Raw genomic sequence first — 11299 nt, 5'->3', positions numbered from 1 at the left:
ATATCAAAGTCTCACTCTCGGTCATGATTAACTTATGAAAGACATCCGATAAGACGGTCGTAGACTTCCCTCATGAGATACTTTCTGGAAAACCAACAAAAGTAATCCATGTTGCAACACGACAAAGATATTGTGCCAATTGATAAGCGGGCTAGACCTCATACAACTTGAGGCAAATCATTTATCTGGCCTGGTCTCCGTGTGTGCATTTGATATAAATATAATGCTTAAAAAAAAAAAAAAACTACTCCAACTGCATATTTCTTTTAGTCTTTGACATGTGTGATTTCTTCACTGAGTTCAGATAAAGCCAGTGAAGTGGACCATCTCAGAATGAAACAATCTAGGAGATTATTTGGAGAAGAAAAACATAATTTTTGAGAATTGTGGGAGAAGAAAAACATGTCTGTGATGTTTGAAGTAGTGTTTGTCTTCAGTTTTGTACAGTGGAATAACCAGTTTGGAATGGTAAATTGTAGATGAGAGTTAATGACTTTGATTGTCCATCAATTTCCTTTTTTAACAACATTTTTAACCATGTATCAAGTTGACATTACTTGTCAGAGGATCTGGGGTTCTTTCACAAACTAAGTTTGGTCCAACAATTTATATATATATATATATATATATATATATATATATATATATATATATATAAATTATATATATATTATGTATATATATATATGTATATATATATATATATATATATATATATATATATATATATATATATATATATATATATATATATATATATATAAATTGTTATCCCCTTATCCCCTTATCATTTTTGATAAAATAACGGGGGGTAAAAAAAAATTATTATTATTTCTTTGTTATTGCAAATCCTCATATTTGTTGTTTTGAATAATATCTCAAAAAAAGTCTGTACATGCTTTGTTATTGTATTATATTATATTATATTATATTATATTATATTATATTAATACTGATGCTATTTATTAGTAAACCACTGACCATTTGTCAATGAAGAGTAACTTATGAACACATTTTTTTTTTTTTTTTTAAATCAGTTGTTGTACCAAGATCAGGATAGGAGGTCCACCACTGTGAGGCTGAAGGAGGATAAGGAGAACAGAGGGTGATAGGGAGAGAGAAAGCACTGTCACTTAAGCTGAGCTGGTCAGCATTTCACATGTAAACTTCTGCCCTCATAAATAATGTGGCATGTGTTCTTGAGTATTATTACTTCCTCCAGACACTTCTGTTGTGATCACCAGAATGACTAATGCCATAGAATGACAGGAGGACATGCCTTCTGACAGGACTTTTACTGTCTTTGTTATACTGAAGAGATGGTATCTTTCGATTCCATGGCGACTGTTGCTACTTCATTTGTTGGTAGATGAATTTTGACTCCTTGCAAAGGAGTTGCCCGGCACATGAACCCCAAAGAAGGTAAACTTCTCTGCACATGTGAGGGGAGCTAAGTGGATGCTGCAGAGTCTCAGAAAGGTTAGACATGGGTACCTCAACAACCAAGGGCAGCACCCTTTGGAGCAGAAAGGAGTCCTTGGGAAGGATTAATTAAAGTAACAAGTGAAAAAAACAGATCTATCGTAAAACCTGGGGAGATTTATCCACATACTGATGTTTTTCTCCATCACGTTTGTCCTGCACCTGGGCGCAGAAATGCACAAGTGCACAAGGTAGCGCATGCACATCCATTTGTGCATGCACTACCTTTCTTCCCGATCACAAAAACTCCTCCTGGCAGTAAGTAAAAGCTGTCACATATGCTTTTATAGCAACATGCAATGTCAAATAGACAACACTGGAAAGGAACGCCCTGACCCAATTAGATACGACACAACATCCACTCTCCTTTCTATGCATAAGAGTCGAAGAGCCCAACCATTTCATTCTAAAGTTGGACAAGTTCCACCAACCAGAGGGCACAGCCTGTGTAAAATAAAACTACCTTGTTCCAAGCCAGTAAGGTAAGACAAAAGCAGACCAGTCAAGCTTAAACTGGTGGGATGCATGAGCCAATGAGTTTCATGGTAATCAATCCTCGGAAGACACAGTCCAATGAGCTGATCAAAATTGTGTTAAAAAATAAAGAGGTTAATAAGAGACTGTTCCACCTTTGAATCGACCACAGAACAGATTTTTTTTATGTATGCTGTTTTGCCCTGATTTTGGGTCAATAACTATGTAAAATAATACAGAAAAAAATAATAGGTTGTGACACAAACTAGTGACAGTTTGCCAGTAAAATGTTACCACTGTAATGTGCCAATTCATGTTACATCTGGTACAACAAAGTATTGGAGACAATTTTTTTTTGGTTTATTGTTATTTTCATTTCTAGTGTATTAGAAATCGTTAAGCATGATATTTTCATTTTTATCGAAGAAAACTGTCTGGTGTAGGATGACATATCATTATGATGGAATGTCATCAAATGAGTCTAACCAAAAGCTCTGACTGTGCTTTGATCTGGGAGGGAAAACAGAGTCATTTTGCTGCGTTCTCATTCACGTAGTACATTCTTTTTAAATGCAGGTCAGTATGTGAATCACTGGGTGTCGCTGTTTCTCTGTATGGTGTGCAAATAATTCGAGAACATAGCTACGGCAAGTCAGACAAATGCACACAATACTGCAAATATGAACTATGAATTATGAAGTAAAGTGATGAAAGGCGCAACCTAAAAAGAAAAAAAATATTCAACTCAGAATTAAAAAAAAAAAAATTGAAATTCTAGTCGATTGAATTTCATTCAACATTTTCATGCACATTAAATATTTTAAAACAAAACAAACAAAAAACAAACAAACAATTACTTCCTTGATCACGTCCAGCAAAGTTGGTGGGAAGTGACTAGGCTGAAGTCACTGACCAGCTTAGTACATCACAATTCCTGAAGAACAGGAATTGTGGGCTATGAGATTGTTTAAAGGTGGACATCTTTAAAGCTGAACTATGTGTATGTTATAACAGTTCAGCAGGTGAAGCTGCTGTCCTGGAGGATGTAACTTGTCGTTTTCTTTGCTGTTTCCTAATTCCTGTCGCTATGCTATTCAAATTCATCTCTTCTCAAGAACAAACATAATTTGTACACTTTTTTTTTTAATAGAATAAACCTATTCTTGAGAGTCAGTGTCTGTTCAGCAACAAAGACTAAGACAAGAAAAAACAAATTATTTGCTTAACTTCTAAGCAGATAATCTTTTTGATTCAGCTATATTAAAACAATGACAGCTTCCTTGGTCTGATAAAACTCTTACCACGGCATCAAGAAGGTGCAACTTTCAAAAATTCTTAGTATCTAAGTACGTCACAAATATACCAAAAATATTTACTGCCTGCCTGATGTACTGAAATAGTAATAGTAACATAAGGGTTGAGTAGCACATTTTCATTTCTTTTTCCTATAACCTGAATGGCTACCGATTAGATATATTTCATTGCTCACCTTTAACCTTCCCTAATAGACCCTTTTTCAAAATTACAAACTTACATAATATTTTATTATGTGTTCGCAAAGGGTTTGTCTTAATTTATAATATGTTACGATTGGGATTTTATATTTACTTTGCCTAAAGTAAAAAGACAACTGCTCGGTTGTCAGTACAACCCAAGAAGAAAATATCTTATACAACTCTTTTAGAAAAATATCTTTCTTATAACTATGTATTTACATGGTCAATAATATCATTTAAGAATTCTTAATACTGGTAATACTGATTTAATATTAGACAATTTGTGTTTCTATGATTAAATCATTTTATTAAAAAATGCAGCTTTAAATGTTGAGAATTCATGTAATCACAAAGAAAAAAAAATCACTAATCCAAAAAAAAAAAACAACCCACACCTCAATTATACGTGATATTTTTTTTGTCTGTTTCGCAGCGACGAGACATGAAAGGGTTAATTCCCCCGTTCGGAAACCCGGATGCAGTCATTCACATGAGTCTGACAGCATCTGGTGTGCAGAGCCATTAAATCTCATTCTCACCCCTGCAAAGCCAAACTGGCAGCTGCAGAAGCCAACTGCGTCCCCAGTCCTGAAGCCACCGGACCAATGACAGACTGAGGGGGGCGGGACCTGGCTGTACTGATCTCTGTGTGCAGCATCCTTGGAGCAGCCTCTGTTGTGTGAAATACAAGAAAGGACAGGACGGGGTGATCCTCACAGGCTAGCTGTGAGAAAGGTGAAGGGGGTCTCTTGGAGGTTTCCGGGACAGGGTTGCTTTGATGAGGGGAGTCCATCTTCAAAGGAAATGGCAGTTTTTTCAGTGTAAACAGCCTGAGCTGTACCTGCATTGCTAAAGGGGGAAACAGAAGAGCAGGAGGAGGAGGAAGAAGAGGGGGAGGAGGACGTGGAGGAGGAGGAGGCGGGGCAGCTGCTGGAGAAAATGCAGCCTCTTCCAATGAGAAATTTCCCCTCTCAAGCCAGCCTGGGCCTGCTGCAGCTCAGCACGGAAGTCATGCATGTTGTATGTTAAGGTACGTATGCATCTCTAATCTGGGACGACACATGGACCACTAGCCGGTCACGTTGGCAGGATTAGCTGTTCAGCTGTCTGCACAGGGCGGCTGAGATTAGGGCGAATCTTGCCTCGGGAAAACAATAACATGCTATCTATCACCAACACACACTTGTGAGACACACTGCAACAAGGTCGAGTGGAAGATGTTGCAGGCTCGGTCTTGCGTTGCAGCCCCCGAGACTGTTCACTGGTCAAACAGCAAAAACGCCGAAGCCAGCTCTCCCATTGGTTGTTTGCTGCAGCTCCACATGTTTCCTATTAGGAGCACAAGCAGACAGGATGCACTACGGGGAGAGGAATGGATCATGTGTCTATTTTCACTGCCTTCCTGTGTCGGCATGTTGCACTGCTTTAAAATGAAACATGCTCGCGCTTTTTAAGTGCTCGTATATTAAGATCTTCGGGGATGAGTTGGTTTTTATGCACACAGGATGCGTAGCCTGCATGTGGGGGTGGGTTGGTTGGTTGGTTGGTGGGTGGGATGGAAGTACGTAGTCCTGGATGCAGTGGATATTTTTGGAGGCTGCGTCTTGTTGTGTGTGTGTGTGTGTGTGTGTGTGTGTGTGTGTGTGTGTGTGTGTGTGTGTGTGTGTGTGTGAAACAGGGGTGGCAGATTTGGTTTGATTTTTTTTCTTTTCTTTTTTGAGAGTTGCACCGCCGCCACATACATTTCCTCACAATGTGTGTGTGTGTTTGACAGTTGAGGCCATCAGTCATGTCACTTCACCCTATCCTCCTGTGTTTCTGCTACCCACATCCTGCCCTTCAACACCTACCACAATCGAGTTGGCACAATCACCCGGGGTTTGAATGAAACTGAAGGTGTGGTGTGGCAAAACTGAAAAATTTGTTGAAATTTCGTTTGTATCGGGAAAAAAAGAAGAAGAAGAAAAAAATGATATCCTTATAACCCATATCTCAAGACTGAGATTCCTGGACTGATTTTGCATGGAGGTGTCCTTTATTCCAACAGTGAAGCAGCCACCAGAGCAGTGACTGATTCACCTGCTTCTCTTCCCAGGTCACATGACCAATGCCTCAACCAGACTCATACGACACGTGTGTCAAACTAGCCACTGAGCAGCAAAACAACAACAACAACAACAACAACAACAACAACAACCGTTCAGATTAGACGCACCAACCAGTGCAACCGCGTCGCCCGATCATGGCTGCTGCTGCGGCGGCGAAGACGACGGCGAGCTTTCTCCCGCCGGCAGCGACGGCCAGCCCGACCCCCTTCCTCTCCACGGCCTCGGCGGACAACGTCACAGCCTCCAGGACGACGCTGATGACTGTTACGATAACGACAAACGAAACTCACCTGAACGCCACCGCGTTCCCGGAGGCGGTGATTGAGGGCTCCGGGATGGGAATGGTGCTCGTGCCCTTTGGAATCATCACTGTCATCGGCTTGGCAGTGGCAATAGTAAGAACACACGTCAAGGTCCAGTCTGTGCGATTCGATGTTATGTAGAGATTAATTAGGGGTCTAAATATCAAAGTTTTGTCTTAATGTATTGAGCTAAAATTTGAAATTTAACAAACAGGGAGAAGGACTTCTTCCAAACAGCATTTGTGTGTTTATATTTGTCAATAATGTGTTCTTATATTTGTAAATAAGGATTTTATTCTGAGAAAGGATATTCATTTTTCTCGTCCTAGATGCTGTATATTCGGAAACGAAAGCGGTGAGTTGAAAAAAAAACACATCAAACTTGCTGAACACAACAGGTTTGATGAACCCAAACAAGACATCAGCTGCCTTTTCAGGAGTGTCATGCGGTCATTCACAAAATACATCACTGTGCAAATTAAATTATTAGTACACCTTGTCAAGCAAACCCGGTATAATTTGTTTACATCTCAGTGTAATTTATGACACAAAATGACCTTTTTTTTTTTTTTTTACAATCTAGGCCAAGGGAACAACTACTGTAGTTGGATGAATTGTGAAGCCACATTTATTTCTGACTGGTCCTCTCCTGTTACTACACAGGCTGGAGAAGCTGAGACACCAGCTCATGCCCATGTACAACTTTGACCCGGCTGAAGAACAAGACGACCTGCTGGAACAGGAACTGCTGGATCACGGCCGGGAAGGAAGTCTTGCTGGACCCAACGCCAAGGTAAACCCGAAAGAGCACCGTAGCAAATTGATTTCTTTGTGTCCGTGTCGAACAATGAACGGAAAATGCTCAAAGTCATGGATGAGCTGTGATAGCCCTACATATGATACCTTGAACTGGACATAGTTTTGTTTGTTACATTAGTAGTGGCTTATATTGTGTGTTCTACGTAGTGAAGCAGTTATTAAGTCTTTAATTCAGGCTGAACCCCATCTATGTGTTTTTTCTGTATTAAGTTTCTTAATTTATACCATACCATTGCACATTTGCTCTTTATTTGAGGCCAATAATCATTTTTTCACAATATTTTTTTTTATAATTGTGTTGTTGCATGAATGACTTCTTTTGTTTCCTCTCAAAATCTATACACATTTTCTTTTATGTCTTTTAAGTTTTGACAATGGCACAGTGGTTAAACAATCATGGTAAAGTATCAGCTGTGTGGCTTTTCATCCATCTCTTCAAGCCCTTTCCCCCAAAGAAGTCCTCAGTCTTTCATTCATGCCATTCAACAGACGAGAATGTTTAGAATTCCTATTCATTTGAATCCATAACCAATCAGTAACTCTGTGTTTGAAGGACATTCGAAATACGCTTCACCCCATCACACTTGCATTGTGAGCGTACATTCGTATTCTCTTTCAACCTTTCCTTTCTACGCTCCTGAAACTTGACACTTGAACTAATGTTTCAGGGGCCACATGAGCGCAGAGGTATGCAAAGAAAAAAAAAAAAAAAAAGAGCCAACTCCTGTATTTTGATGATTGGATCCAATACGTGCAAGTCCAATGCGAGAGCGTGTGCACACACTTTTGTACGCTGCGAGTTGTGCCACAACATTACGGCTGACGACTGGATCACAAGAACTGCTGCTCGCAATCTCGGCATTAAGGTCTGCAGTGGTTGCATCCTCGCGGCAGATACTTGAGTCATATGTACTGAAAAAGTGCATGAAATGTACACAGAGAAGCTGTTTGTTAGCAGGATCTTTGCCTCGAAACACGCTGTTCCATGTGGCTTCTGATCTTCGCTCACTTGGCCTAATTTTGCAAACTAAATTTTCAAGACATATACTAAAACGTAACACTGTGTGCGCGTCTTCGCCCCCCCCCCCCCCCCCCCCCCCCACGAAAGGTAAGATTATCGGTGACGTGACCTTGATCGCCGCTCACAGTTTTATCTCCTCCGCAGACTCTAACAACCTCCCAAGGCACCACACAGAGGCCCAGCCGACTTGTCTTCACAGACGTAGCCAAGGCCCTCAATGCTTAGCAGTGATCTCGCTGCACTGAACCTTTCGAGGACTCTCTGGAGCTCTTGCAGACTGTTGCACAGGAAGGAAAACTAAAGGACAACCGTGTTGGAACTGGCACTGCTTTATTTTTGGAGCAACCGGAGCATTCGGCGGATGTTTCCATCGCCGCTACACAGTCGAACTGTAATCTGGCTGCAGGTTTCAGGATGGGGGCGGGAGGGTACTGCAGGGGTTGGTACGTGGGTGCATGTGTGATACGGAAGCACAGCGAGAGGCATTATCTTTTATCTTACACTGACTTCATCGGGCACACAAACAAGGTGTGATGCACTTTTCTTGAATCATGCTGTGTCTTTTCTGTTCTAATGTTTGGTAGCTTGTGAGTGGAGCTCCCGAGAGCTTCAGTATCTACTTCCATGTTTGATAAGACAGGGGTATAAATTTGTCTCCTTTTGATTTCGTGGTCCTGGATGTGTTACAACTCTGGAATGATCCGTTCCTTCATTTTGACTTTGTTCCTCCTGTATTTGACGCTGGGCGACGGTTGATTCTGGCTGTACATATTAAAACCATTTAAACTATGCGACTGTTGGTAAAAAGTCCGTGACAAAGAGAGGGGTGGTATTTGTGGTGATATTTTATTGATAAGCGATAAAGAAGCAGAATAAGCACAAATCACAAGGTAAAGAATCATAACAAAATATATATCACAGGTTCGTGAGTTGTATTAATGAAGTGGATAAGGACACATCAACAACATAACTACAAAATGGTGTTAAAAGTAAGAGGCATAAAAGATGATTTCTCAAGTTACACGTCAACATTTCAAAAGTTGAAAATGGATCAAGTACTGTATTGAATATATAACTATCAGCAAGATCACAGAACAACATTGTCCCTGTAGCGAGTAAATATCCAGACACAGCTCATGTAAAATGACACACATTGACTCAGCTGCAGTTTCGATTGACAAGGCACCATTGAGGCTGACTACTGTTCATCATGTAGTGAGATGAGATGAGCGGACTACAACAGTACTAATCTGGCATTTATTTAAAAAAAAAAGAAAAAAAAGAAAAAAAAAAGAAAAGCCATTGTTTTTTCAAGATTTCATGATCCACATCGCCTGCTCAACTGTAGGAAATGGTTTCGGCATGACCATCCAAAACATTTCATGGAGATGTCCCTGGCTAGTTAGTCTTCAGAGGTAGTCCAGAGGGCGAAAACACGTAAAGTCAATGCAGTTTGACAAGAAAACACACCTATCTGTAAATGAATTAAGCGGCACGGGCAGCAACTTTAACAACAATGCTGAAATACAGGGTGTTAAACACAGATGACCCATCGCCAGAGAGAAAACAGACTCATTCTTTCTTTTTAGCTGCAAATTTCCTCAATGGTAAAAGATGCAGAACTCGACAAAGAGATTTACACAACTCATGTTGCATGAATGTCCACCAGTCCTGATGACTCAGGGTCCAGGGGATTTACTGCTGTTGGTATTTGTCTCCATATAAAACTGAACATTAATCCAAGGTTATAGAAGGTTCCGGGTTAGCTGATGTGCTCCCTACCCACTCTGTTTAGTTTTCAGTATTGAAAACATTTTATGCATAATCTCAAATTGTGCCTTAAAATGCAGACATTTTTTGGTTTTTCACTTATGGCACTGGCATAATACTTTACATGATGAGGTATGACTCTGGATAGCAGACACTAAGAAAGGGGGAAAAAACGAGAAAAATGCCCGCACAAAAGATCCAAGCCACAGAAAAACTGCTTTTGTGAGCAAAACATTGGAATCAAAGGATCTTGTCCAGGTCAAACTCTCCAGGTCAACCCACAGATGACTCTGACTCAGGCTGCGTGTACAAAAGCCATGTTTTTTCAACAGTCCTTCATGTGGCATTCGCTGCTCTCACGGTGTGGAAAACAAAGAGTATTTTTGAGCCATCTTGATGCGCATATGGTATTTTTGCACAATGTTTAGGCTCCACGAGTCTCTTGTTTAACTTTGACATAGCACACCTTCACTTGAGAATTCTTTCGACCAAGAGCAGAAAGATCATCCATCATGGTTTTTGGGTCTAAGTCTGTGTGTGTGTGTGTGTGTTTTTAATTGCTGGATGGGACAAACTGAACATCAATGTGGTGGTTATGGGTAAATTTAGAGCTGCTTGGGAACAATAATCATGAGGGGGGGAAAATAATAGCGCCTGGTATGTCTGGCAAGCCGCAACTATACGACTTTCTATTATTCATTTCCAGTAAGAATCATAAGAACACACCACAACAGTCCGTTTCTGTGTTGACCAAAGCCCCTGAGGAAGGTAGTGTGGTGCACCCCATGCTTTGCAGGTTGCTTTACTGGTAAGGCCCTTAGTTTCTATTCATTTGTACAGCACCTGGATGCGTTCCGATGTAAGTGATCACTGATTTTCAGATGCACGCACAAGCAAGGCAAGGACTTTTTTTTTTTTTTTTAAAGGCATTTGGTAAACTATTGGTTACTGCATCCTCCCAAAAAGACGGAAGACAACAGGTTTGAATTTGAATGACTGTTCTTGTGTAGCTGAAGGTACTGCACTCACCACTGGATGGATATAGTCACATCAGTGTTCCTATTGGTTTTGTGAATGCTAACAGGAAGCAGTCCTTAAAGGTATTTGGTTCTCAGGGGAGCTCCTCAGGCCAGCTCCTCTCAAAGAGTCCACAGAACTGGTTGGAGTTCATGCACATACTGCCTTGGCTAAAACGACAACTACTAATTTGACGATTTCAAATGTTTAAAAAAAAAAAAAAAAACGTTTGACGGCACGCCGTGACATCGAAGACGTCCTGCCGTTTTCCCTCCACCGTCATGTATTTCAGCACGTTGTTGTTATTTTCTGCCCACTTTCTTTCCCAATCACATGAAATAAAAAAAAAATAGAAGCTGTCACACATACATTTTACAGTGTAAGAATCAGAAAAATACACAATAATAGTAAATGAGAAAAGAGTAAGCAACCCCCCCAAAAAAAGAAGCATTTTGTAAAGAACTACCCCTAAAAAGCAAATATTTCATCAAGTTGTTGTAAACTACCGGCTGCATTTTATTTCCCAGAAGAAGTTATGCTTCAGCTTTTAACAAACAGGGCTACAGTTATTGTTTCACATCTGACACTGATGCTTTGAGTTGTACTCTGAGAGTGACATTCTCCTCTGGAGTGAGCGACGTGTGTTGCCATGTAGGCTGGAAAACTCCTCGCTTGTCAGTGTTGTACATGAGCACACAAACAAGCCCGTGTGTGTACAGTAAGTGTGTATGTCGTCGCCGTTGCAGAGGGACTGGAGAAGAACCTGTCTTTTTGCGTAACTGAGGTAGAATGAGAGACACTGAGGGCAAC

At 40.5% G+C, this 11299-nt stretch overlaps 1 protein-coding gene across 3 annotated transcripts; it reads left to right on the top strand.

Annotated features, from left to right (window-relative positions):
- The first annotated feature begins 3831 nt into the window (after positions 1–3831).
- On the top strand, positions 3832–8493 carry cunh3orf18 (chromosome unknown C3orf18 homolog). Of its 3 annotated transcripts, XM_076036899.1 has the most exons (6): positions 3832–4482; positions 5548–5955; positions 6192–6217; positions 6526–6655; positions 7048–7080; positions 7847–8493. In XM_076036899.1, exons 2-5 carry the CDS (start codon positions 5695–5697, stop codon positions 7051–7053), a joined length of 423 nt encoding a protein of 140 aa, XP_075893014.1. In that variant the 5' UTR covers positions 3832–4482; positions 5548–5694; the 3' UTR covers positions 7054–7080; positions 7847–8493. The 3 variants fall into 3 exon arrangements, with proteins under 3 accessions (XP_075893014.1, XP_075893012.1, XP_075893013.1); XM_076036897.1 differs by lacking the exon at positions 7048–7080 and having other exon boundaries at positions 3851–4482; XM_076036898.1 differs by lacking the exons at positions 3832–4482; positions 7048–7080 and adding an exon at positions 5120–5348.
- The last annotated feature ends 2806 nt before the right edge of the window (positions 8494–11299 follow it).

The sequence above is a fragment of the Nelusetta ayraudi genome, unplaced genomic scaffold, assembly GCF_046127955.1.
Source record: "Nelusetta ayraudi isolate G7.1 ecotype Tasmania unplaced genomic scaffold, CSIRO-AGI_Nayr_v1 ptg000050l, whole genome shotgun sequence".
NCBI classification, from domain to species: Eukaryota; Metazoa; Chordata; class Actinopteri; order Tetraodontiformes; family Monacanthidae; genus Nelusetta; species Nelusetta ayraudi.
The sequence above is the reverse complement of the archived record's forward strand: the minus strand, read 5'-3'. Positions and strand labels throughout refer to the sequence as shown.

Bases quoted from the DNA above. Each gene is read 5' to 3' on its own strand.
- cunh3orf18 (XM_076036897.1), top strand. From the start codon at position 5,695: ATGGCTGCTGCTGCGGCGGCGAAGACGACGGCGAGCTTTCTCCCGCCG. The intron at 5,956-6,191 runs GTAAGAACACAC...TTCTCGTCCTAG, and splicing joins TCGGCTTGGCAGTGGCAATA to ATGCTGTATATTCGGAAACG. The intron at 6,218-6,525 runs GTGAGTTGAAAA...GTTACTACACAG, and splicing joins TATATTCGGAAACGAAAGCG to GCTGGAGAAGCTGAGACACC.